The following is a 26926-nucleotide window of genomic DNA, read 5'->3' on the forward strand; positions in this document are numbered from 1 at the left end:
AACCTCATAAGGTTTCACAGCGCAAAATATTTTGTAAAAAGTGTTTTATTTTCTGTACTAATAATAAATAATAAATAATAAAAATAATAATCAGCAACCAGTTACAAAATCAAACTTTCTTTTTAATTAAAACCTTAAAAAGCGGTCAAATATTATAAATTTTTGACCTGTCCTTTTTCGGATTCTTCTATCGAGAGCAAAATCTAATAACTTCCTCTTGTAATGCAATAACATAAAAGCTTGATAGGTTCTTTTTAATTCTCAACTAATTACACATATAAAAACTAAAAGTACCATATTAGTAGATGGAAAACAGACTGTTGTGGATCACGAACTGTGCCGCGCTGTTTCACGCACGTACGCTGCTTAGCCTATAATAGCCTACCATAAATTGATTAATTATCTAACACTGAAATAATTTTTCCAAACAAACTTCTCTTTACATATAAATGTGTTAGTATGGTAATAGATAAATTCCATTACTACGAACGACTATGGGGTATTTTCCTTCCACTAAAACGTAAATTACAAATTAACAAGCATATCAACGGCGATGCATTTCGAAAGCTTTCCAATTTCTCTGAGCGATATAATTTCGTGTGCGAAGCTCGTATCGATATTAGACAGAAATAATATCCTTCAGTTAGATTGCTATTTCCGTTGCAATGTTTGAATAAGATATCAAACGGTACCATAATATTGTACACGATTCTATTTATTTAATATCACTTTAAGAGCCTTAGAAATGTGTCTGCAACATATCAATTTAGTCGTTTCCAATCCAATACAATTTCAATTTGAAAATTTAAATTGTAAAATTATTAAACATTTTTGCGTTTATTTTTTGCTATTGCTTGATTATTTGCTGCAATACGCAGATTGCGGAAGTAATAAAGAATTACCAATTTTAACATGCAAACATGAGTTTACTGTTAAAAATCAAATGTATGAAGCTTATTTTATGTAATCAAGACAACTATGAAAAAATTTCGTTTTGTCATAAAGGGTTTACATTATATACAACTTTTAATCAGAGAAAGCTCTATAATTTTGAATATAGACTAGTTTTTGTGTATAATTTTTATGCAATTACGAAGAACATAATATACCTAAATTAACAAAGATGTTTCTAGAGGATTGAATAACATCAATTAACAAAAAATAATAAGTAAACAAGGGCAAAATAAATACACAAAAGCCGAAGTGGTGAGAGATATGTAGGTAACGCTTGTAAGGCGTTCCCTTTTCCATGACAATGCGTTGAGTCGCGTGACTCGCATAACATAAAACGCCTATTTTAACAATCCTTTGTTTATTCACCAAGAGATATGAGTCTGTACCTGATAAGCTTATCAAAGCTGGGTTTTAACATAGTTTTTTTTTATGGGAAATTTATAATGTTATGCACGCAAATAAAACGTTTTTTCTAGGTTATAGTTGAGAGTAGGTCGTAGTTTTTGCTTCACTAAATAAAGATTGCGGCATTTTTAATTTGTACATTTGTACATAAAATACTTTTAACGTACAGACAAGTTAAAGGATTATTAATGAATTAAATTAAATTACATATGAAAGTATGCAATAACTCCTACTAAACGTTGTTAACAGAATTAACTTCTCCTTAAGATCTATAGCACCATTCATTTATATAACACGTGTGATCTAACAAACAAAAACATTTAAGTGGAAGTGCGAGTGAAAATGTTAAATAAACTTCGTGTACAATAATCTCGTATTATGACATTAGCAGTTTGCATGCGACTCACGACGGTTTAAATCCGTATTTCTCATAATCTTATTCGCACACTCCTGTAAAGACCTTTTATCTACGTATGTACAGGGATTGAAGAAACTTCTATCGCCTTTATGATGTTTTGTGAAGTAAATGTTGAGCAATAAGCGCGTGAGTGGGAAACAAGAATTGTGTATACCAAGATTTATATTGTTAAATTATACAAGTACATTTTTAAAGGAATTCAGCCAAGGATTATAATGTGAATGTGACTTGAAGATTTGTCTGTATTAAGATGTGGATTAGCAGCTCTTGGCTTATAATATTAACGAGTAAATACGTTTAACCGTGTGTGTGCAGTTGTGTATTGTTAGGCTGTCATGGCCTTGTCAGATCCGACATTGAATATGGGACTTTTCCAAAATGCATACTTTAATAGCAAAAAGGAAACAGGGAAAAGGGAACTACAGAAACTCTACAGAAACTCATTAAAAACTATCTTTGATCTGCAACTTTACATCTTATATATTCAAAAAATATTTAATTGGTACCTCATATGCTTATAGATAATATTTTGTGACAATCAACGCATTTTTTATTTATTGTCCCATATATTAACTGTAGCACGTTAATAGATTCAAATGTTTATACTAAAATCCATTAAATAATATTATATTTAGGCTAAAAACTACAGAAATAAACAAAACCGTAAATACTTAATTTCGAAAATTACACTCAATTTATCTCGCGACAAAAAAGTTGATTAAAAAGTAGACTTACAAAATGTCCAAAAATATTTTACATTTCTATTCTGTTCATGAAATAAATTGTTACTCAGTTTACAGAATTAAGGGTACTCCCACGTTTGCTTTGTAACCACTAAGCAAACGAATTTGCACTCTTTCCTAACGAAAAAAGAGTTCAAAATTAAGGTTTCCCTTAATTATGTTTGTATGCGTGTGCATAATATTAAAACTGTCAGGACTGAATTTGTCGTATAAAATCTCAACAATAATTGCCAAATTATATTAAAAGACACTGAATCAAAATTTCTATTGTCACTCATTGCAATATGTTGATACATTTTATCCTCTTCTAGGAAGTATTTCTGTGTTCCTTTTCAAATATCACATTTTTTTTTATATAAACTTGTAATTTTTTTAATTTATTAGAGCCGTTGCTTTTTAAACTTCGTTATGTACATAACACATCCTGATGAGGACTTTTATAAAACGTCTTGATTGATTTCGATTGATTTTTCCTGTATTCAGATCGATCTAGAGTATGCATTATATAATATATAAGTGGAATATAAAAATGTATGTTAATATATTGAAAAATCAAAAGTACAATTAAAAACCTATAAATAATGTTATTCTTAGGTTCTATATAATATCATAATGTTACGACGAAGCGATTTTTTGATATGAATATATGTCTAATTCTTAAGAAGCTACAGAGTAATACAGGCTTCTTTCCATTGCGTTGAAATATCCCTCGGGAACTTCCTTTGATTGCACGAGAAAACCTAGGTGGAAAGCGAGTATCAAACAAAACATTACATCTACTCCCTGACTACACAACAGCATCGCTTTAAGAATATTGCGGCAAAGTTCAACCTAATATATTTAATGACATTAGAAATTATACTACCGTCTCTTAGACTGGCAGCTTAAGATGCCAAATGGGGATAAATTCGTGGATTGCTCAATTTATTCAAGGGACTGTCGAATTAGCATCCGAAACGATCGCACCGCCTTATAATTGGGCGCTGTTTAGAGAAGTGATGTATCGACTATTAATAATCGGGATGCGAATACCGAATCGGGATGCGAATACCGAATTGGGATGCGAATACCGAATCGGGATGCGGATACCGGATAGCAATGCGAATACCGAATATTTAGCGGTTTATTAAAAAAACAGAGCATTGCCTGCATTCCATCGCTTCTGCATTGTATTAATCATCGTTTCGCAGAAACATGAACATATATTTTTAAAATGAAACACAAAGGTATTTTATTATTATCTGCATTTCCATAGTTACAAACCTCACTCCTTTCGGATTGAATAATATACCGGGAGTTTTTGTGTCAATTTCAGGTTATAAAAACCTGTGCCCCAAATAATATTCAAATCCATTGAGCCGTTTTTACGTTGTTCAAACCCAATCTTTATTATTCATAAATATTTTGAGATATCTTTCTAGTATATCTGGACTTATATTATAACAACTGCTAGAGCCCACGGTATAAGTATACTTGTATTATAAGTTTTTACCCAATCCGATTAAAGAAGCTTATGTTGTAGTGTGGTGTGGTTTTATTAATAAAGTATGGTACATACAACCATCCATCTTTTCATACTTTTTGTATTTTCAGTTCATTCTGTGTCACTTTCATCAGGTTTGATTATTAATTTGTAAATAAAGACATAACTCAAATTTCAGGCAACGTAATTCTTATATTGAATACATTATTGTAGTCGCTTTGATTAATCAATTCAATGTGACAGAACCAACCAAATGAATTACTCGTTTCTTCAACAATCGACTCGAATCGTGCAATTTGTCAATACCGAATATTAAACATCACTAGGTGTTTACACGTCGGAATTCTCTTAGTGTTTGTCGAATGTTGCTTTTGAATAATGGATACGTTTCAATTTTGTATAGACTGGCCTATTTTAAGTTGTTTGCCGTTTACGCTTATAACGCAATTCACAAGAAGTATTGAGATTAATCAATTATCTATCTATCTATATATTATGTATAAATAATAATAAGTAAAAGTGTAAAAAATATGACTATAACTTTTGTTTGTAAGTGTAAATTATAAATTATGCGATATTCTAATAACTGTTTAATTACCACAGCTTAAAAGACTTACAATGTCTATTTGATATTCTTCGCTAAGGAATAATTTACCATATAAAAAGATTTGTGTTATATATAAATAAAACTTCAAAAATTGTAAAATCAACCCAATTTGAGATTTTTTGCATTTTCATAAATAATAAATTATTTGAAATTAAAATATTTTACACACAAAATAACATAGTTATAATTTACATTACAGTATTATTGAAATTCCAACTTTAGTAATAAAAAATATTTCAACTACGAAGGTCAACTTTCAAATTATCTATAAACAATGTATTAAGATCACTTTTTAATACGTTAGGTTCTGCACAAAAATAACCACCCGCACTTTGTTGTTCTTATACAGGTCATATGTTTTTTCACTCTCTACACAGTCTAGTTCATAGTTTACATTATAAGTCTACCTGGAACCACAATGATTTTGAATTGTAATATGAATAAAAAATAAAAACACAAATCAATTACGAAAGTCATTTATATTCCTGAAAACGACTTAGATATCAATCCCGCAATCATTAAAAAGGGTTAAAACAAAAGCTTAATAAGAATGGAAGTAGCAGGGTTATACTAAATCGATCCAATTATGCGAGATTTAATTAATGCTGAAAAAGTTAATAGTCGATCTTATCGGAACGAGCCGTTAGCCTTGACCCCTTGCAGGTGAGGGCTGATAGGTCAAGAGTTTTACATTTCATTCTTTTTCATTCGACTGTGGAGTTCTATATTATATCTTATTATATTTTTAGGCGTGTTTAATATTCATATTGAAAAAAATAATTCCTTGACACAATGCCATCCCCGCTAGCTCTAGCAAAATCCATTTGTTGAATTTAACTATTGATGTTATGACGGTGAATCATCATCATCATCAGCCGGTTTTGTTCCCAATGCGGGGGTACAGGCGGGCGCAGGACTTAATCCTGCACAGTGTGGTTTGATAGATGTCACATGTCGTTTAAATTTTAATATAGAATAGAATAGGATAATTTTTAATTTAATGTACTAACATAGTTTTTAAGCATATTGTGACTAACAAAATGAGTCTTGATAGTTGCTCGAATAAATGAAATTGTTATTATTAATATTAATAATAGAAGTTTTTTCTAAATACCACCATATATTCTTATAACATAAATCGTCGTGAATAAGAACTTAGCTTATGAACCTTATTTCAAAATCATTTAAGGACTAATCTGTATACAATACTCCGTTATTTCTAATATTTATAAGAGCTATAAACTTGAAGCGCTCGATCTAAATTCTTAGTTATCCGAAACACGAGCCGGTTTGTAATACGACTCAATCTCGAAATGTAAATTTTAAGCGATTCCGTTACTTGAATAATCAAGAACAGATAGAGTGGATCAAGTATTTATGTGTTAGGCGTTGTTGTAGGTACCTGCTTAGTAAAAAGCTGGAGTCAATTTGTATTTAGACATATGATCCGTTTCATATACCGGAATTTCTATTTTTATATGCTGGAAACGTTATAACTTTCTATTTTTTTTTTATAAGGCAACTTAGCTGGTGGTTCACCTGATGGTAGGCGATCACGATCGCCCATGCTTTGGGAACGTACGGCCTCAGCAAATGCGTTGCTCTCTATAAATCCCGGATAAGGATAGGATTGACGACAGCAATAATATAATAATAGCTGGGGAAAGTGAGGAAAAGGACAGGCATCCGTCTCTCCCACTCACCGGAAAACACTCAAAATGTCTACTACATAGAAGACATAGTATAGCGTTTGTGTTACTTTTACCAGCTCTTGCTAACATACGAAGCCAGGCATCGCATAGAATTGTCTGACATTTTCTCCCTTTTAACCTAACCTACTTTAGAGCTATTTTAATACATAGATCTATTATTTTCTGTTATTAACAATTTTGTTCCCAATTTTAATACCTTATACCATAATAGATTAAATAGACAAAAAAGAAAGGATATTGCGTGGGAAGGCAACAAAAGTATGGTCCCTTATTAGGTCATCGCTTTACCGTTCTTTATATAAAATGCTAACAGGTTTCGGTATCTTTGCAAAATAATTATGGTTCATTGAATCATAAAACTGTGTGGGTAGATAAAAAGATGGAATGAAATTTCCTTCTTCCTAATTTACAATGTCGTGTTGTGAAATCATTTGTGACGTAGAATAATTTAAAATATAGAACTGTAATTTTTAGTTTTATAGCATTGAAATGCTTTATAAATGAGAAATTTTGAAAGAATAGAAAAAATTGGATCATTTGCTACGGTTCGGCACAAAACGCGGGTACGTTTCCCGCCTCGTGATCAAATTTTTTCTATTCTTTCAAAATTTCTCATTTATAGAACTATAATTAATTATCAAATAACGGTTTCACATGGACGGCAATTTTAAAATTACTGAATCATTTCATTCACCTTAATGGCGGGCTGCTCTATACAGGCAATATTTCTTATATTAATTAAGTCTTACTTTTCATAAGTTGATGAATGAGTTTCTATATGAAATATAACTTTGGCTGTTGAATATAATTGTCTCATTAATATTGAATATATAAATACTAGCTGTGCCCCGCGGTTATACCCGCGTAAGTCCGTATCCCGTAGGAATATCGGTTTAAAAAGATACCTTATTTTTTAATTTCGCAGTGAGTTACATTACAAGAACAATTCGAAATTATCATTAAATAACAATATGACATTCGTTGGAATCACGGAGCTGAGTCAGACGCTTGTACAAATAGAATGCAAATAACAATAAACTTATTCAGGTATCAAACTCCATAAATAAGATCTATTATTAATCCTAACCGCTCGAGAAGCTACGTGTAAATTCTTACATCAATTCGAATATACCTAGATCGATTCGCCAAATAAACTATTCACAAACCGATTGTACGTGTAATTGTATATTGGCTCTTCATCATCCATTGGCAAAACAGTTTATACGGCGCATAGTTGCGCTAAGACATTTCAAATTTATAGCCTGTTAGTTGAACAAGAATACCGTTGTGTCGAGTATCAAACTTGCTGCGACTGTGGCGTGCTTTGAGTAATTGTTCTGCTTTGTATCAATTGTTGGCTTTAGTAATAGGATCAATTAATGTTTAACTATAATGCTCGTATGAGTCAGCTGCTTTGAATAGCGCTGTCGCGTTCCAATGAACGTGATCGCGCAAGAAGATAATTCTTATTCTTTGAGCTCTTTTGTGTGCTTACAAATTACTCTTTCTACCACCTAACTCAATCAGATGATTAATAATTGTCCTATAGGACATACATATATTTAGATATAGTTTAGATAGTGTAATATGATTATACTATGCATGATTACAGATATGATGACAATTATAAATTATCTGATCGAGTTAGGTGAAATAAAGTGTAATTGATAATCATGTATGGGATATTTAAAAAGGGTGCTTATACCATAAAATATCCAAGATATGCATAATACAATATTATTTAAATGTTAAACCGCCTTCAAGCTGTTACTTTGTAGATCAGGTTGTAAATAAAAAGAAAACATAAAAATCGGTTCACTCACTTGGAAGTTCAGATAACAAACCCAAAAAAAAAACATTGGAATTGAGTACCTTTCATATTATTGAAAGCTTGAAAATGCTTTAAATACTCTAGCATTCTAAAATGTATAATGCTTTTCAAAATGTACCTAAGATTATTCTTATGATGCATGTGAGCGAGCTCAAATTATCGTAGTTACTTTATTACCAATTTAATTATCCTACTACGGTGCTTTTACAACGTCACTAATGTATTGTTTTGCAATGTGTTTTGATAATTAGTGTGTAATCTAAAAAGTTGTACTTCAGTAATGAATAACGAAGTTACGTTAATGTAATTGGGTTGCTGTTCGCAAAGCACTTATTGTTCAAATGTTTTCGTCAATTACGCTTAAATCCAGTGAGATAAGTGTATCCGACATCTGTTTGGAAAGTTCGCAGGCGATAAGCTGAAAATTAATTTCAAATATCATATACAAAATTAACGTAGGCGTACGAGGGCCGGACTGGTCCTATCTTGTTAGGAAAATTTCGACTCAGCGTCTGTTGTGCTACCCAGCGTCATGGATAGGGCTTTCCTCCAATGGTAAATATTGGCGAAGTTGTATATTTCCTTGGTTATAGTAATATGAGGATATAGTAAAAGGGATATAATAATGATAATATAAGATTTAATAGATTCGAACTGCTTTCTGTCATGATAAATAAAAACAGTTATTTGAATTTCAATTACGTACTTCAGATGGGATTTATTTTTCCGACATATTCCAGGGTTATTTTGTATAGATACTCACGGTTCCCGTAAAATTTGCTCACTTAAAAGGCCCCTTCCGAAAGAAAATATACATTTTCTAATTATACTGCTTGCTAAGTATATAACTTTTTTAAAATCTTCATTAAAATGATTGCATTTAGTGTTAAAAATCTCAAAATAACAACAAAATCTGTAGTATCTGTAGATCGCTTAGCTCGTCCCTACATTACCACCCTTAATAACTTGTCGACATGACAGTTTCCGTCCCCCTCACTTCAGTAACTAATAAGCAGGATAGCGGTTCTGCATGTTGTGAAAAGGGACACGAATTAGGTGTTTCCATATTATTCGAGCAAATAACATATTTGGCAGACACAACTACAACAAAGTTTCGTACGTACAAATACAATTTGACTGGGTTAAAAGCTTTATTGGGGTGAATATACATTAACATTTGTACTGTTTACTGTAATAAACTTGAAGTGTTTTCACTGTTGAAACATTTGCACGAAGAATTTCTATTTGAAACTTATTGACGCTTTAAGGTTAATGAGCACGTTCCAGCCTGAAAGAACCTCGAAATCAGCATTGTGTAATGTAATTTTGAACGGTTTTGCAGACGTTTTAATTTGAGAAAAGCTATTTTTGTAAATGTCATAATACAGAATAGCTCTGTCAAAATATTGTTGTAAAGGAAGCAGAAAAGAAAACAAAATAATTTTCTTGAGTTACTTACTAATTTATTGGCCCCTTTTCAAGTTATAGTGGGTATACTTGCCTACGAGTAAGCAATCACCACCGCTCGTGAATATGCAGGAGGTAAGGTCAAGGGTTACCGGCTTTTATTGATAGAATGAGGAAAGGATTGACGGAGCAAAGATATGTATTAAAAGGATGAAAAAACGGGCATCCAGCTACCACACACACACACAAAATACAGCAGCATTAACATGGCACTATTCAACAAAGATCTTCTTTGTGGGTTCGGAACTTCCCCAGAGCGAGCTGGTCCAATTCGTACTGAATCGTGTAATGTTCCGTAGTATAATGTTCTTCTTTTAAGGCGAATATCGAATAAAATTCATTTAAATTACTCTTTAATACGATGTAAATAAAACAAGCATTCAAAGAACTGTAAAGTATGTTAGTATTTCATAAGATTGTTCTTCAAAAAATATATGTAATTTTGTAATAAATACGTGGTTTTTCCATGAATAGCGTATTGCTTTCTGTTTTAGTATTAATGAAAATGATTGTTTCAGAAAGCTCTGTTATATAAATGATGACCTATTTCATGCTTTGTTTTATTATGTTTCTAATAATTTTTCACTTCTTATAGAAATTAAAGAAAATGTGTAATTTATTTGTATAGTAATGCTCGTATATGAATCGAAATGTCATTATAAATGAAAAAACAGAAAATAGAATGTTTAAAATTATTATGACGGGCTTTAGAAGAAACAATAATATATTTATATTACAATGTGCCAAATTGCTTTTGTTTGCCAGAATATAAGGTATGTTATAAGTTTCATATTGTAAAAAATAAATTTGTACTCCCTATTCAAAGGTTACCTTTACTAAGCCATTCTAATACATATGAAATAATGAACAGTATGGTCTTAGAATGGAATTTCAGTACCCTGAATTGGTCAATGACCCCAATAGTAATACGTTTTTTTTGACATTAGAGTCATTAATCATAAATCTATTTGTCGTTTATTCGATGTGTATGAATTGAAATAAAAACCGTGATTTATTTTATAGATGAACTAAATATATAATTTGAAATTAATTTCTAAATAATGTTCTATCACTATGATTGAAATGTTAAATAGTTGGCGTTTGGCATTCAATTAAAATGGTTTGTATTAATAACAAAATAACATTTAAAAAAGGTGAATTTTTATAATAATATATGATACAATATGTTATTGTAAAAAATATCTTAAAACCTTTTTCGTTATCGTTACATCAAATTGTATTAGGGCCTTTTAACAGACATTCATTGTGGCGTAGCGCCGTAGCCTCGTAGCTTCGTAGCGTCGTAGCATCGTAGCGTCGTCGCTCCTTATTTCTTTTGCTTTGTTTATATTAGCATTGTGTGTATGTAATTCAATCTTCAAATTCAATCAATCATCTCATAAATTTTTTCTAATAATAAGGTTTTTTATCGTGGTTGTTCGCCTGATGATAAGCGATCACCGACACACATGAACATTCACAGAGGTAGCGCCTCAGCAATACGCTGCCCGCTTTTAAGGGGTAAGGGATAAGGAAAGGATTGACGACTGGAAAGAATAAATGGACTGGGGTCAGGAAAAGTAAACGGACTAGACTATTTCACGACGGAATTCGAAGGTCGGTTGATTTAAGTACAATCGCATCTATGAGCAGATGAACGATCTAATCGAATGGCCGAATTAACACAGCCTTTTGTAAAACTCCGATGATATATACGCCATCCATGAAAACAAACACGTCAAACACATTACAATGCCGTGCACTATAATTATTCACGGCGACCTCAAGACAATTGCACCACTTAACGTCCTTCGACAGCCTTTGTGGGGAGACATAAATACCACTTCCGCTACATTTCCTTAAGACTAAACTTAACTTGAATAGCTACACTGGTAATAACAAGTTAATTGTAAATGTAATATAAATTTATTTATAAACGTATGTTACAATGTACTATAAATTGTAGAAACTTAGAATGAGGAATATTTTGCTTTCCGCCCACGTATGAAAATTAAAACATAGTCACTCTTGTGCTCTTTCCACGCATATTTCCTATTGCTGTGTGATTTTCGGGATAAAAGCTATCCAAAGTTGTTTCTTCGGTATCAAATTATATCTGTATCAATATTTAAACCTAGTTGGTTCAATGGTTTAGGCGTAAAAAGGAGACAGACAGATAGACGAGAGTTACTTTCTCATTTATGAGACTAAAAAATATTATAATTACATGATATAGATGTACAAATACACTAAGAAGTTAACGTTACCTTCGCCTTTGAGAATATGTCATAAAAAAGAAGATAAGATAGAGATATGATGGTAAATTACTTTGTCTGGCTCTCGCATAAAATGCCATTAATACAACATACTACTATAATTCTATATCAGAAACTTATTAGTTTATGAATTAATTAATCGATGGATACGGTGACATGTGACATAAAACGAATACTATCACAAACATATAAGCTATTATAGCACTACGAATTCATTGATTGAACTTTATTATATTATACTCTGAAAAAATATTCTAAATATCCTTGATCAAGGTAAAAGCATATATATCACGTTAGCAATACAAATATATTGTAACCGATTATAAACCGCGTTTATATCAATGAATGGAATTTTATTAGGCGATTACGTCAACTTCTTTCCATTTGACATGACATCGATCGCTTGATGACACTGCGCCACGTAGAAAACGTTTGTGAATGTGAAATTACCTAGTCTCTATAATGTGAACCATAATTTATGTTTAATCACATGTAAATGACTAACGTGGCTCGTTGGCTAACATGCATGGATTAGCATGGATAGCTGTACTGCAAGGTTGTCGAAGTTGTAAAGGACAGAAGAAAAACATTATTTGGTATATTAAAAAATGGCGTTTTGTTCTGTTTAAAGATAAATTATGAAGTTAAATAAAAGCAAACTACTAGTGAAGATTCTTACATATTGACACAGCTGCACGCCCCGGATCTAGCGCGTAGTCATTTATCGTAATTGAAATAATATAAACAATCCTATCTTTTAAGTTGGAACAAACTGCACATGGTGTGCAAATTTTATTAAAATCGATTAAGCAGTTTTGTAGTCCATTACGGGCAAACAATTTGACAATTTATATTAATATTAAGATTGATATCCAAAGGTAATTATGTCATTCACAAATCCTACTAATATTATAATTGCGAAAGTTTGTAAGGATGTGTGTGCGTTTGTTGCTCTTTCACGCAAAAACTACAAAACCGATTGCAATGAAATTTGGTACGTAGACAGCTGGACAACTGAAATAACATATAGGCAACTTTTTATCCCGACATTCCTACGGGATACGTTCTTACGCGGGTGAAACCGCGGGGCGCAGCTAGTTTATAATAAATTAAAATAAAATTTTCACCACAAACTTTATAATATCTTTGCTAAGTATAAACAAAGTATCTGCTTCAGTTTGGGTTGCAGATTTCACCCGAACATTCATTACAAAATTTAAATAAAAGCTTGTAAAAAATTGTTTTATTTACAACTTCATATATTAATATATATTTAACAACATCAATGGATATTAGATATTTTACGAAATCTTTCAATCGTACTTACATTATGTGTTTTTGTTAGCAATAAAAATGTGGTCTTATTGGAGAAAATCCATTTATATTCTTTAACAAAATTTAGTCGCAAAAGCATATCCGTATGCAATTATCACACACGCTTTAATTCAAGGCAATAAAGGTTCTTTAAAAACGTTGTACATTTTCTGTCAAATTGACGATTCCAATTTCGTCTAAACCAGCCTTGTCGCGCATTGTACGACCCGTGTGAGGAGACAATAAAATTGACGTGATAGGTTAACGTCACTCTACAATTACTTTCCGATTGAAATAGCACCGTCGCGAGCTTATTAAGCCGTTGATCGTCAGTCAGGTTTAATGGTTGCGGTTTTCGTAGCGTGACTTAAGGTAGAAAGTAGCGCAACCTGAATTAACATCCTCATTTTTGTTGGACTGTAATCGATATCATATAATTATTGTAAGAGGTTGTGTAACCTTTAAACACCTGAAAATCCTATTCTGTATAATTATAGCAAATACCCTGATAGCTTGTCTACATACATTTAAGTCTGTTAAAAATACGTAATAGCACAATATATAAAGCAAGTTAAATTGTCCGAATCTGAAATTGAAGAAAAAGTTCCACTTTTATATTTTAAACGATATTGATACGCAACATAATATTCAGATTAATTTATCAAATAGCCAAATTATACCACTATTCTGTTTTTATGCTTGGACTACTTTAATATTGTCATTGATAAGATACTGATTGTGTATCAGATATTAAGAAATATAAGCAAGTCAGTATAATAGTCTTATGCGAATAAACTAAACCAGACATTATTTGATACTATTACCCGCAGACATTATTTACTTTTCAAAGGAATAGTGAAGATAGATACTTAATAATTAGTATCAATACAAAAACAGAATCAGAACCTGCTTTTTTGAAGTCAGTCAATTCATAGGGAAAATTCTTTACCATATTGGTAAAGAATATTTGTATGAATAAAAACAAAGTGAAAACTGTTCAAATGTCTTTCACTCTAAAACAGCTTATTTCAAAGTTGATTGTCAGTTGAGTCGTGATCGGTTTATAGCGTGACGGCGATTGTTATAAGCATGTAATTAAGTGGTTTATTTCTTACAGTTGTGAAAAAACATGCATATTTAATGAAGAATTTAGTTTTACATTAAAATTTTGTATTTGAATGATATATGACCTACTCTACTCCAACTAACCAACTCCTTAAAATATATATCGCCAATTAAGAATAGCAAGAATAATGTAAATTGGTGTAATGTAGTGTGCAATATTTAATTTATTTAATTTACTACGTTTTCTATTACTAGCTAGAACCTGCGTCTTCACTCTAGTTGTACCCGGCTAATATAAAGCCAATGTTTAGTTTTTAACCAACTGAGGTTTTTGCGTGATAGTATATGAAACATTCCAACATTCCTATAAGATCGTTTATAATATTAAGTAATATATTGTTTGTATCTTATTAACCAATTTTTTCCATTATATTCCTGTATTGTAATATGCATCTTCATTTGCTTATATCGATGGACGTCGTCATTATAATAGTTTTTTATAGGTATAAATTATTTTCTTGGGAAATAAAATAACAGATAATAATAAAATTAAAACGATAAGAGTGTTACGTAATTATTTTAACGTGCAAAATCATTTTTTAGATTACTTTTTTCTATAAAATAGGACACCGAGCACCCTAGGTTGGGTAGGGATTTTAAAATGGGACCATACAACAATGATTTTATATGAAATACAAAAATAATCACACCAACAGGTTGAAAACAGAGTATCGAGTAACAAAAATAATAATATAAAACACACGAATAGAGAGACTACTTCGTTTTGGAACAGAAAATAACGAAAATAAAGAAAAGAAAATTGCAAATACTTTTTTGATTAAGAGACAAAGAGCTATAGACATTACAACAACAAAATAGTAGAAATTTCGCACAATAGAACAAACGGCACGTGCAGAAAATCTTCATAACTGTTATTCTAAGAATCTTCAATCGCTTTGTCAATGAGACCGTTATATTATTTGAGAATAAATATGATTTTTGGTAAACACGATTTGTTTTTATCTATAATTGAATCTTGAACAAAATTGAAGTAAACTGATGTTATGATAACATTCACAGAAACAGAATTTATTTTCAAAACATTCTCGGATCTTTAGCTACATATTCACAATTCCCTTGTGTGGGGGTTTTAGTGGGCCTGGTTAAAGGCAAATATTGGGCATTATACGCGTTGGATTGTGAAGAGTTCCCTCAGTTATTACTAGTTTTTCTTTTTTTTTCTTAAAGCAACAGGAACATGACAACAGAACTCTGTGGGGTTTTAGTCTGTAAGAATCCTACATAACCCACGGATCATTGCCCGGGGGCCACGTGAATGAGATTTGCCCATTTAAAAAATGGTTTTTCAAAAGTTGTGGTATATCTGATCCTCTTAAAGATGCCGACCTTAATCTTTTTTGATTATTGATTCATAACACCACAAGATAAGTTGAAATTGTTTTATTAAAGGAAAGTCTCTAATTTGTAAGTATATTTCTTTCTTGCGTGTCATTGAACTCCTCCTAAACGACTGGACTAATTTTAGTGGTTGTGTGGCTGCAGGTTAATTCGAAAATGGTTGAGAACTACAGTTCGAACGCGAGCCAAGCCATTGTGAAAGAAAATCGTCATAACTGTACCATTAAGTTATATATCCTAAAGAATGATAACATGGAATTTAATAAGTTATGCTTTGTTGGATGCCATCACTTGGTAAGCCAAGCGATCGCTTACCAAGCATATCGATTTAAAATTAAATTGAATAAAAAATTAACAACAAAATAAAAAAAAAACAACGAAACAAATTCCATTGAAGCAGAGCAGCTAGTAATAAAAAAAGCAAAGAAACATTATTTACCGGGAAAACATAAAATCTTTCTTTGTTTAATTTTCGTGCGCAAAGCAAAAGCAATATTTGCTTTCCGACATCCGATAGGCCCTCTAGGAGTTAAAAAAATACTTATGTTTTCTCATGAACAGACAAAGTTTCACAAAGATGAAGAAAAATTATTCCCATACGACTAACTTTACACTTAGTTCTGTTCGCCACTGTAAATACCAATATTTTGTATAATGTTTGTAAGAAAAACTTCAACTATGTCAATGGAGTTTGAAAAAGGAGCAAATTATCAATTTGACTGAGTTAATTGGTTGTTTGTTACTTGAAAACTCTACTGAGTAAACCAATTTTTATTGAAAGCTGTTGCATCCCATATAGTCCAATTTTGGTCTAGTTCTGACAATTTGCTCTGGCAAATTGGCGGTTTACATTTCATTAAAAATAATTAAAATATTAAAATATAATAACTAAATAAATTTTATTTTATTCATCTAATATATAGTTATCCAATATATAATGTTTTCAGTTGATAATTATCAACTATATAATATAATATAGGTAGATATTATATTATAATATAGGTCTTTAATATTCAGTTTAATAGCATTGAAATGCTTAATAAATGAAAAATTTTGATAGAATAGAAAAAATAGGCACATAAAACCGAAAGAGTAATAAATACTAAATACTAAGTTTTTCAATCTCTAGCAACATTATTACTCTATCTATTGATCTATCTCGTCTTCATGCCTACGAAAAAAGCTGGGGTAAGCTAGTGCAATAACGCATTATTACTATATATTGATCTTAGCCTGCAAACGAAGAAACCAGAAGCCATCAGTGAAGGCATATCAAAGTGTAGTAAGTTTTCATACTGAGACTGCTTTCCTAAACTTTACCCACTGAATTCCTAAAACACTTTTAAAATAATTCAATAGAGCTTCAAGAATTCCACTTGCATAAACAGAATGTCTGAGTTAGTTGTTATAAAGACTTTGAAATAGCTCTTAAAATATCTTTAAATACACAATAACAGTGCTTATAAAGGTTGGGCGAAGGTTTATTTATTTGTTTGATAATTTATCATTTAACAAAGCTCTAATTGAAAGAAAAGTTTACATAGTTTGACACGCAGTTTTGCTTAACTAATTAGGTAAACAGCGTACATAATATTTAACCGTTTCTGCGTTTATTAACTTCGATGGCTTAAAGACGGAAATTAAATAGTTAACGTACCTATTATTATATTACAAAAGACTTATTCGACCGACTTCAAAAAAGGAGGAGATCATCAATTCGATTGTATTTTAGGGTAATGAATAACTTTTAACTGGGTGAATCGATTTTAAGGATTTTTTTTTTTTTTTGTTTGAAAGCTCGTGCTCGGTATGGTATCATTTAAATTTAGTCTGGTACTGCGTTTTGATGGTTAAGTATATAGAATAAATGCAGTTAAAAAATGTAATAACAAGCTTCAACGATAGATTCAATCAAATTGTTTTACTTGCTCTTAAAGTATACGCAAATGTATTATTTAATCCTGGCGATTCTAATCAGAATAATAAGGCAAACTCATAAAATTATTGTACTGCCACCGATTAGTGTACAAAGTGTGAATTAAAACTGTCCGTTTTCAATATCTAAATTCATCAAAATTGGTTAAAATAGTGTCTGAAGAAGTCGGTTACATACAAATATACAAAAACACACGTAAAGCTAATAAAGCGTGTTGATGAGTACTTGATTTAAAATGATATTACCATTCGATAGCAACGTATTTATTTTTAATCCTAGATCGACCCGGGCGAAGCCAGGTCAATATAACATCTGTATTAACTTTGATTTCTACCAATTGTCTCTCAATTATTTCCATCCATAGGTACATAATAAAAGTTTTGAAAAGGTCAATGAGTTCCCAAAACTCCAAAGTGCTTTGAATATTTTTTATTCGACTTTCAGCATTAATCCAATAAAAGCTTTTGAAGCACTCAATCTATATGACACACGATTAAAATCCTTTTAGCTCATAAATATAACCAATAAACGACCACTTTATCAAATCTCTGTTTCTACACTATCCCTTGGAGCAATCCTTTATAAACTAAATATTTTGATTAACGTTTACTAAGAGCACACAGCATCAAATATTTCATTCAATCCCCAAGTGCAACAGTTACTGACTTCTGAAATAATTAAAAGCAAAGGTATATAAAGTTGAGATATAAAGCAGTCTGCAACATCTCATTACGGCGAGCTAGCGTGGTACCCGCACTAATAGTCTCACGAAATTGCGTCTGTATACATTTGAATATACTGCTTGTGTACACATAATATTTCTTTTAATTTGCCAAGTTTTCATTTAGTTTGGAATATAAGAAGTGTAATTAAAAAGAGAAAGTTGAAATGTAGTTATTGCATAAATGCGTAATTGCCAATGTCAATAAGGGTGGAAGGCCTATACAAATTTTAAATTTTCTAGTTTCTAAGTAAAAGTAAATTTTAAGTATTCTTAATTATGTTAACACTTTTTCATATAAAATATTTATAAGATGAATAAAAGCTAATAGAATTACAAATGTATTATTTAGGAGGATTGGCGTAATCCTCCCAAATAAAAAAAACACACATGCATTTTCTAAATTCCCACTGATTAATGTGAATATTATCAAAAAAATGTTAGCTATAAACTTATTATAAATCAATCTTTCAGTTTTACCTGCACCCAATAAATTTATTTAACTCAATAATAATTATTAATTGATTCAATCTTGTTTGAAATATATAGAAAAACTGCGAGTGATACGCAAATAATTCATTTGCGCGAATAGTTGAATAGCTCTTGAGTCGAGAGCTGCGGAGTGTAATAGAAACAGTTGTTACAGCAACAACTGTCTTGTGAATGATGCACTTCTAGTGTTCCATGTAAAGAACCATTGTTTCGTGAATGGCCTCTCAGTTTATTAACTGTTTGTATAAAAAATACAGTTTCATCATCCCATTATAGGCCAACCTATAACTATAATTCTTACAAAAATTGTATACCTCTTACTTCAAAATCGGTTATTACACTTCCACTAAGAGAGAAATAAAAAATTCTCATTTATCAAACTCCTTCCAATACACATAACAACTTTAAACATATTTCCGTATCTTACGTAATCTAACGAAATTAATAACATTTCATATAAATTGTATACAACGTTATCTATATATATTCCACGACCATTGTGTTTAATCAAATTCTTGATATTAATAGACTGCAAAATTCATCATACCGCCTACATTCAAACTTACCGATCTTTGTCTCAGCTTAGCCAATACACACACTAAGATACGGTTACATAGTGAGTTTGCCTTTAAACAGTCCCATATGAACTGAAAGTCCGAAGCAGACCGCCACACGCCAGCGGCTCGTAATAAACGAATATGTTAAATAGAACAAAGCAATCAGAACCGCTTGTCTGTGATCATTTAAACAGATAGTATTGAAATTGTACTTGAATCCGGGCCTTTGACGGTTTGGGCGCATGTAATTTGTCCAACAAAAGGTCAATATCGGTTGCTTGTTGATTTAATACGATTGAATGGATGTCACTTAATTAGTAAAGGATTAATTATCGTATCGTGGAACGGAATTCCGATCTTTGGGAACTTTTATGATTTCACTAATTGAGATTTTGAGCCGAGCTCGAGCGTCTGTTTTATATTATCGAAGGTTTAATTAATAAAAAAGGATATTGCTATTTTATGACATAAATCGATTTAAATAAAGACGAAAAATTTTAGTGAGAAAACCGTAATTTTGCTTTCATAATCGGTCCATTCAGACTCATTTTCAATGAAGCAGTAATACGTTTTAATCAAACACGTTCAATGAAACTTAGTAATTCACGAATTCATGTTTGTTTAAATACCTGCATTCCCCTATTCAATAATCCACGCCCATAATAATTCCAAATAATTATTTCATAGCCATAAACTCTACACACTCGTATAAACTACGTCAACATTTTACCGACTACGCGTTCATAACGTTTCAATATCAAGTGTTACTGCATTTTTATGGAGTCCATAAAGGCAAGGACATTTCCTTACGAATGGGTTATCTAATAAAACTTATTTCACATGATGCTCATAAATTTCGATGCGTATATTTGACAAAAATCACGCACCTTTTCGCCGCGAACGCGAGCCGCTTTCATGCAAAATATATACAGAGCACGCAATCGTTTCCTTCGATTTATTTAAGTTCTTATCTTACTGCGAATTCAACTGCTCGAAGGTAACACGCACGTACGGGCTATGTCGATTCGGAACTATCGGACAGAGGAGCAATTCGACTGCTATATAGCTATAGACCATATAAATATGCGATATATCTTATCAGATTTTCGTAATTGATCCTGTAATATGATTACATGATAGAGCGTATATAAACATTACAAATTAAAAATCCAGACTTATGGTTCACAGCAGAATTCTTCAAAATATCTTTATTACTGTCACCGTGAGCGGTGGTGACTTAGTGGTTAGTTCCTCAAGTAAAGTCGGTGGTTCGATACCGGGCGAGTGGGCAAGACTTAACTCATTTTTAAATTTATCTGCACATTATCCACGGCACTACTATTCGAAACGGTAAAACATCCTGCGGGGAAACAGGTATGTTCAAGAATCAAATTTCGACGACATGTGACATCTACCAACCAGCACCTGGCGAGCGCGGTAGATGATATCCCGAGCCCTCATAGAATGCGGCCCGTGTCCCTGCACTGGGAACAAATATCTGTTGTTGATGAATGTCGTCGATGATATTTTGATATTTTTTATGCTACAGTTAAGTTTTTCTGTGCTATAACAAGCAATATATATTTCCCATAATATTTTTGTCCATTGGTATGTCTAATTGAAACATACTCATAACAGTGCGTACCAAGAAGCGAACATGAATAGATCATACTTACCTGCAATTCAAATGTAACGTCAAACAATAAGTACCACATACACTTTCAGTATCCATTCGTTCTTTATCGTTGTATCGCTTAAAATTTGCGAATCTCATAAAAATATTTTAGAAGCGTGTTGTTTTTCTTGCCCAGTACGTTGACAGCCTAAATGTAACAATGGGAAACAACAAAAGATCGACGTACGTGCGTACACGGTTTCGTATCGTGCGACCTTCGAACTTGGGATTCAATTTATCGCAATGTCATCTCAACTCGCTTTATTCTTTGTGAATTATGTTTTATATGATCGGAAATTTCCAATTTCGTTTTAATGATGATCCGATTGGGGCGGCGTAATTTCTGGTTTTGTTTTAATCTCGAAGTATATTTCGTTTTCCAGTACATTTATATGATAAATTGAGTTTAATTTTCATTTTAATATAATTTTGATAATGCCATTCCTTAGTCGATTTCCCATAAATGCATCGGTTCTTTCGGATGTCTTTTTGCTATCTTGTACTAATAGAATGACAGAGATTATAAAAACTACATATAAATTTCCAAACCACGCGAACCAAATACAATATCCGATAAATTTTTACAAAAAAGCATTAAGTATTCGAAAAAAGCACGAAGCATAAATTCTGTATATTATCTGTAACATAAATTTTACTGAATTTTCGCGCTAAAACATCGTTTTATTTATATTTTTAATTACAATTACGTCAGTCAAGGTGACAGGCTGCTATGTGCAGTCGGGGCTTTATACATCGGTTATTTTGTGTAGTCACGACTCACGAGCGATGGACCCGGCCAATGTGAGATAATATTTTATTGTAAAACCGTCATATAACACGTTTAAACTGTTTTGTTTAAATTTTAAACACATATTTAGCTTAAGTGTCTATTTCAAGCAATTTCTTTTGAAGAGACCGTTTGCCTAGTTTGGTCATATCTTATTATTACTGTACCTTTATTAATTAAATTATATAAATATGGCATACACATCCTGTTCTATTGTAGAAACCGTAAGTCTCGAACTCCCATACAATAATTTTCTATACACAAAAATTTTAAAGAAAAACACACATAACCAAACGGTCACCTGTCAAGAATTACACGCAAAAGATTCACAAAGAATTTACCAAAATCCCATTACGGCTAACATTTTCGATATAAAAAGCGTATACGTGTATATCAAAGTACGCCGGCTCAAAGGCATTCCCGACAATCTGGGGAGGAATTCCTACTGAGATTTAACAACCTCATAATTTAACGTAACGATGCACTGACATCCTCACCTATATTTTCACCCACCCCTTTATCGTAGTACAATTTATTCCAGTGAAACGTAGACTGGGCTGTTTTGTTGGGAATGCTTGCAATGTAGTAGTACTATTCTTAAAGGACATATAGACTTTGATTGATATACTGTGTTAAAACGGACGGATAAAATGTTTGAAAGTAGTATAATGTAGTAATGTGATGTGAATGTGATAGATATACTTAAGTATATCTATAATATCTAATGCTACATGCGAGACATAACACGCTTTTTAATATTTGCATCGTAATGTTATAAAATAAATCAGTACCGCAATTTAAACAATATTAAAGTATTTTTTGCATGTATTTCAATTAATGATTTAAGCCTGAACCATCAGCTTATTTCTAATGCCAATACTATTATTTCCCTTTTTATCGCAACGTCATTTTAATATCCATAATATACTTATTTTGAGGATTATATGACTTTTCACAAAACTGAGCCTTGAGCACTAACCTAAAAATGCTGAAAACTATGAAAAATATCAAATATTCAAAGAGGAAACACAAATGAATGAAAACCTTGAGTAAATACCATAATTAACGTTATAAATTAAAAGATTCGAATTAATTTACATACAACCTGACGACTGGATGTACACTTGTAGCTATAAGTGTATGAAACCGAGTTCCTTAATAAACTTGTTTTTAAAATGTTAAAAGACCTTTTTAAAAGCAAGTATGAGTTGATTTTATAAACACAGCGCGTTAGCTTATTTTATAAACTCTTTTATAACTCGACGCTAGTGTTTATTTTAAACGTCGCGCTTGCTTTATTTATTTTACAAAAGATTATTACCTTGTCAAAGGTTCTGCATAATAAAACATTGAAATAAGAAGCGCATCGACCAGGAATTTAAAAAACGTCACAAACGATTTAGGACAGAATAAGTTACAGGCTTGAAAATTTATATATTATTCGTATAATAAGACAATCAACGCGGCATAAAAAAGAGGTATTTTTAACCGATGTACACAAAAAGATTCTGGATTTGACTGATTATTTTTTTGTTTTGTGCAACGTACTGTACGGTTTACCAATCGTTGTATGATTTTTTTAATGTTTGATTAGAAATTGTTGGTTTTGGTGCTAATTTAGAATCCGGAGTGATATCTCCATTAAAGACATTAGTAAACATTGTAGAAAAGAATTACAAACGATGCGATCTATCTCAATAAACATTTAATTTTCAAACGAAAATAAATAAAAACTGTTTGTATTTACTTTAGCAAGCAACATTTACCATGCCACACTGCAAGCACATTATAAATAGGTCTTCAAGAAAAACCTGCAATAATACGCGATTTCTGTAACATTAATGTTACACAATCATGCTCCAGTAATTAAGCAGTTAAATGCATTTGCAATTAACCTATTTCTTCTGGTTTTAAAATTGAAACAGCGCAATAGAAGCGCGATACCATAATACAAAAAGCTTGTTAACCCAATGAAAATAAAAGTAACTATCTGAAAAAGAAGCACTTGTGTTCAACACTTTGTAAAAATGGATTGTAGCAATCACGCTAATGAAAACAACGGGCCCGTCTAGTAAATATTCATTGAGTGTCTGCGAGCTGGGTGTATAGATAGAAACGCAAACAATGTCATTTTTTCTACTATTCTCTTGGGTTTGGATTTATTCGTGTTAAAAGTAAAGGGCTATTCGAACTTATTGTTATTTAATTGACTGGAGTGTAATTTTTTGACGTAGTTACCAATAAGCGGTGACCGTGTTACATGTTCATGTATATCTGAGACAGATTGGTTTTACCTCTTTGCTAATAGTAATTATATAAACATACATTATTGTTTCATTCTTTCATGGCCTGTTGGCTTGCACAATTAAGAATATATACATAAATTCCTCGCCGATTACCACAACTTATATGTTTACTAGCTGTTCCCTCCGGCTTTCCTCATAGTGTATACATAGCCCATATCACTGAGTAAAGTTGCAGTTTTCAAATGGCGAAAAAATTGTTTAAAACGAAAAAGCAGTTTTTCTATGAAAACATTACAAATGTACATACAAATCTTTTCTCTTTATAATAATTATTATTATTTATTAGTATGATTATAGAGGAGGTTTGTAAGATTTCTACTACTTGCTATTCCATTTGACCAATCAGCTGAGACAAGTGTAATCAGAAATAGATGTCGCTGGTTTTTCTAACTGGCTAGCATGATGCACCACAAACGTTACTATGTGATAGTAAATGTTTACTCAACAGTTCATGTAATCCTTAGTAATATCAAAGTCTAATCCATATTTAATGTTTTTTCTTTCTTTCACGTGACAGCAGAGTAATTCTATGGCATGTTTTTTATATCTGTAGATAGGAGGCTAGAATATTTCGTAGGTAACTTTTCACCTTATTGAAACATCTCGTTTTCATGGGAATTCCCAGTAAACGATGAAATTATAGCAAAACGGTTTTTTTTTATTTACCCCTTTAATTAATGTAATTAGGTAATATGAAACGCTTATATTATAAAAGAAACGAAAAAGCTGGTTCGCTTTAAAATGTACAAAATACGTAACATTTTAGTTTTCGTGAGGAATGCTTTACTGAAACTGAAATGGACTCGGTGCACGGAATTATTAAATTATGCTATTATTTAGAAGTAGGTTAATATAAATGGTAAAAATAATCATTCATTAATTACAATAAAGCCATGACATATTAGACATTTTGTTCCTTCATTCAATTAAAAGCCTATTACCGAAACATATTTACAGAAACATTCCTTATATTATATTTATTTGAACAAAACATTAGCAACAGTTTAACAAAAAAATATATATATTTCACACGCATATGTACCACCTTAACAAATCCTTTTGTAAATCTGAGCATTGTACTTACCAATTTAACTGTTAAACATGTCTAATAAAACTTCATTGATTGTCACAACATACCTGCGATATTAAAACTGCCAATTAGAAGCGTCCACAAGGAAAGAACCCTCGTGGGGCTGGGCCGAACGGAGCACTCCATCTTAGCTGAGTTTTTATGTCAACATCAGTTTCCTTCCTTACATTTTCACGAACAACGCGCCATAATCTGCAAGAATTAAATTTACAGTTAGCTCTTAATACCTCCGCTTTAAGACTTAGAACTTGTTGCGTTTTTTTTAGTTACTCCCTGGTTGTGGCATGAATTGGCTGACTGCATTTACCGTGTAATACCTTCTAGAATAAATGGCATGGAATTAGTTCCATACGTCGCTGTTATTACTTTTTTATTTTATTTCAAATATGATATACCAGCTAAGCCCCGCGGTTTTTTTGTCGGTTTGGTTTTAAGTCCGTATCCCGAGGAAATATCGGGATAAAAAGTTGTCTATATATTATTCAAGTTGTCCAGCTATCTAGTACCATTTTTCATTGCAATCGGTTAAGTAGTGTTTGCGTGAAAGAGTAACAAACACACACTCATCCTTACAAACTTTCGTTTTAACATATTAGTAGGATGGGATATAAATATGATTCATTTTTGAAATTTATTATTTGTATTATTTTACGTTCAGGAAGTTTATATCATCTAATGTTTCCTTTTATAATTGAAATTATTATAAACTAGTTCTTTTTCGATATATGAAGTTAAATAGACAATGAAAAATAAGTAAATCTAAAATTTATACTTTCATCTTCGAATAATTGAACTGCATTAAATTTCTAGCAATGTGGTTATAAACGTAGCTAATAAATTCAACTTGGCTGTTGGTTGATCTGTTTGTGAATTCGAAAAATAATTTAGGCGATGTATTCTGACGTATAAACAGCTCGAAGCAGAACGTCCTAATTATGGCTTATTCCAGCAGATCTGTTTACATCAAACGATTATTAATCTCCGTACTTAATTTCACAATTTCAGAGCAGCATTTAGCCAAGTTAATAGATAAGCTGGCGAAACGCTATCAATCTTCATATTTCCTCAGGAACAAGTGACGGCGAACATTCGTCCCGTTAAGTGCTGCTAACGATCCGATTTCTCGGTAAATCTACGTAACGAAGTGAACAATAATGTTATTCATTTACGACGCTATGGTATAGCTTTTAAATTGGATTGCTTGGTATTTCATTCGCTCTGCAATCGTTAGTTGTAATGAGATGAGATCGATGGCTTCGTGCAATTTTATTCGTTCAATCGTATACTGGTTTGCTTGATATATAACGTAACATTTCTTGGCGTAGATTATATTTTAATCGTATGAAATCCGTGTAGCTAATTGGTTGTTCGTTTATTTCCCTTCTGTTGTTACTTATTAATGCTTCACCAGAGTGCAAGTTTTACGGTCAGTTATGGAATGTTTTTGAATCAAGAATCAGTTTTGGTTTACAACACCATTTTTTTATTAAACTATAAACAAATGCTATTATGTTTTTTAGTAATATGTTTTAACAGAACATAATATATTTATTACTTTAAGAATGACAATCATGACATACACAGGTAACATGGATAGAAAGTTTTTTGAAATTACAATTAAGGACTTAGTGTTGTTATAATTATAGTCCACCACTTATTAGATCTATG

General features: G+C 31.6%; 1 protein-coding gene across 2 annotated transcripts in view; it reads right to left on the reverse strand.

Moving 5' to 3' along the window:
* The window catches only part of LOC119833426 (nephrin-like), a 151138-nt gene that overhangs the window by 73118 nt on the left and 51094 nt on the right, over nt 1–26926 (reverse strand). For both annotated transcript variants that reach the window (XM_038357422.1, XM_038357421.1), the window contains exon 2: nt 25306–25450. In XM_038357422.1, the coding sequence (XP_038213350.1) occupies nt 25306–25384 (79 nt within the window). In that variant the 5' untranslated portion in view covers nt 25385–25450. The remainder of the gene's footprint in view (nt 1–25305; nt 25451–26926) is intronic.

Source organism: Zerene cesonia, chromosome 17 (genome assembly GCF_012273895.1).
Source record: "Zerene cesonia ecotype Mississippi chromosome 17, Zerene_cesonia_1.1, whole genome shotgun sequence".
NCBI classification, from domain to species: Eukaryota; Metazoa; Arthropoda; class Insecta; order Lepidoptera; family Pieridae; genus Zerene; species Zerene cesonia.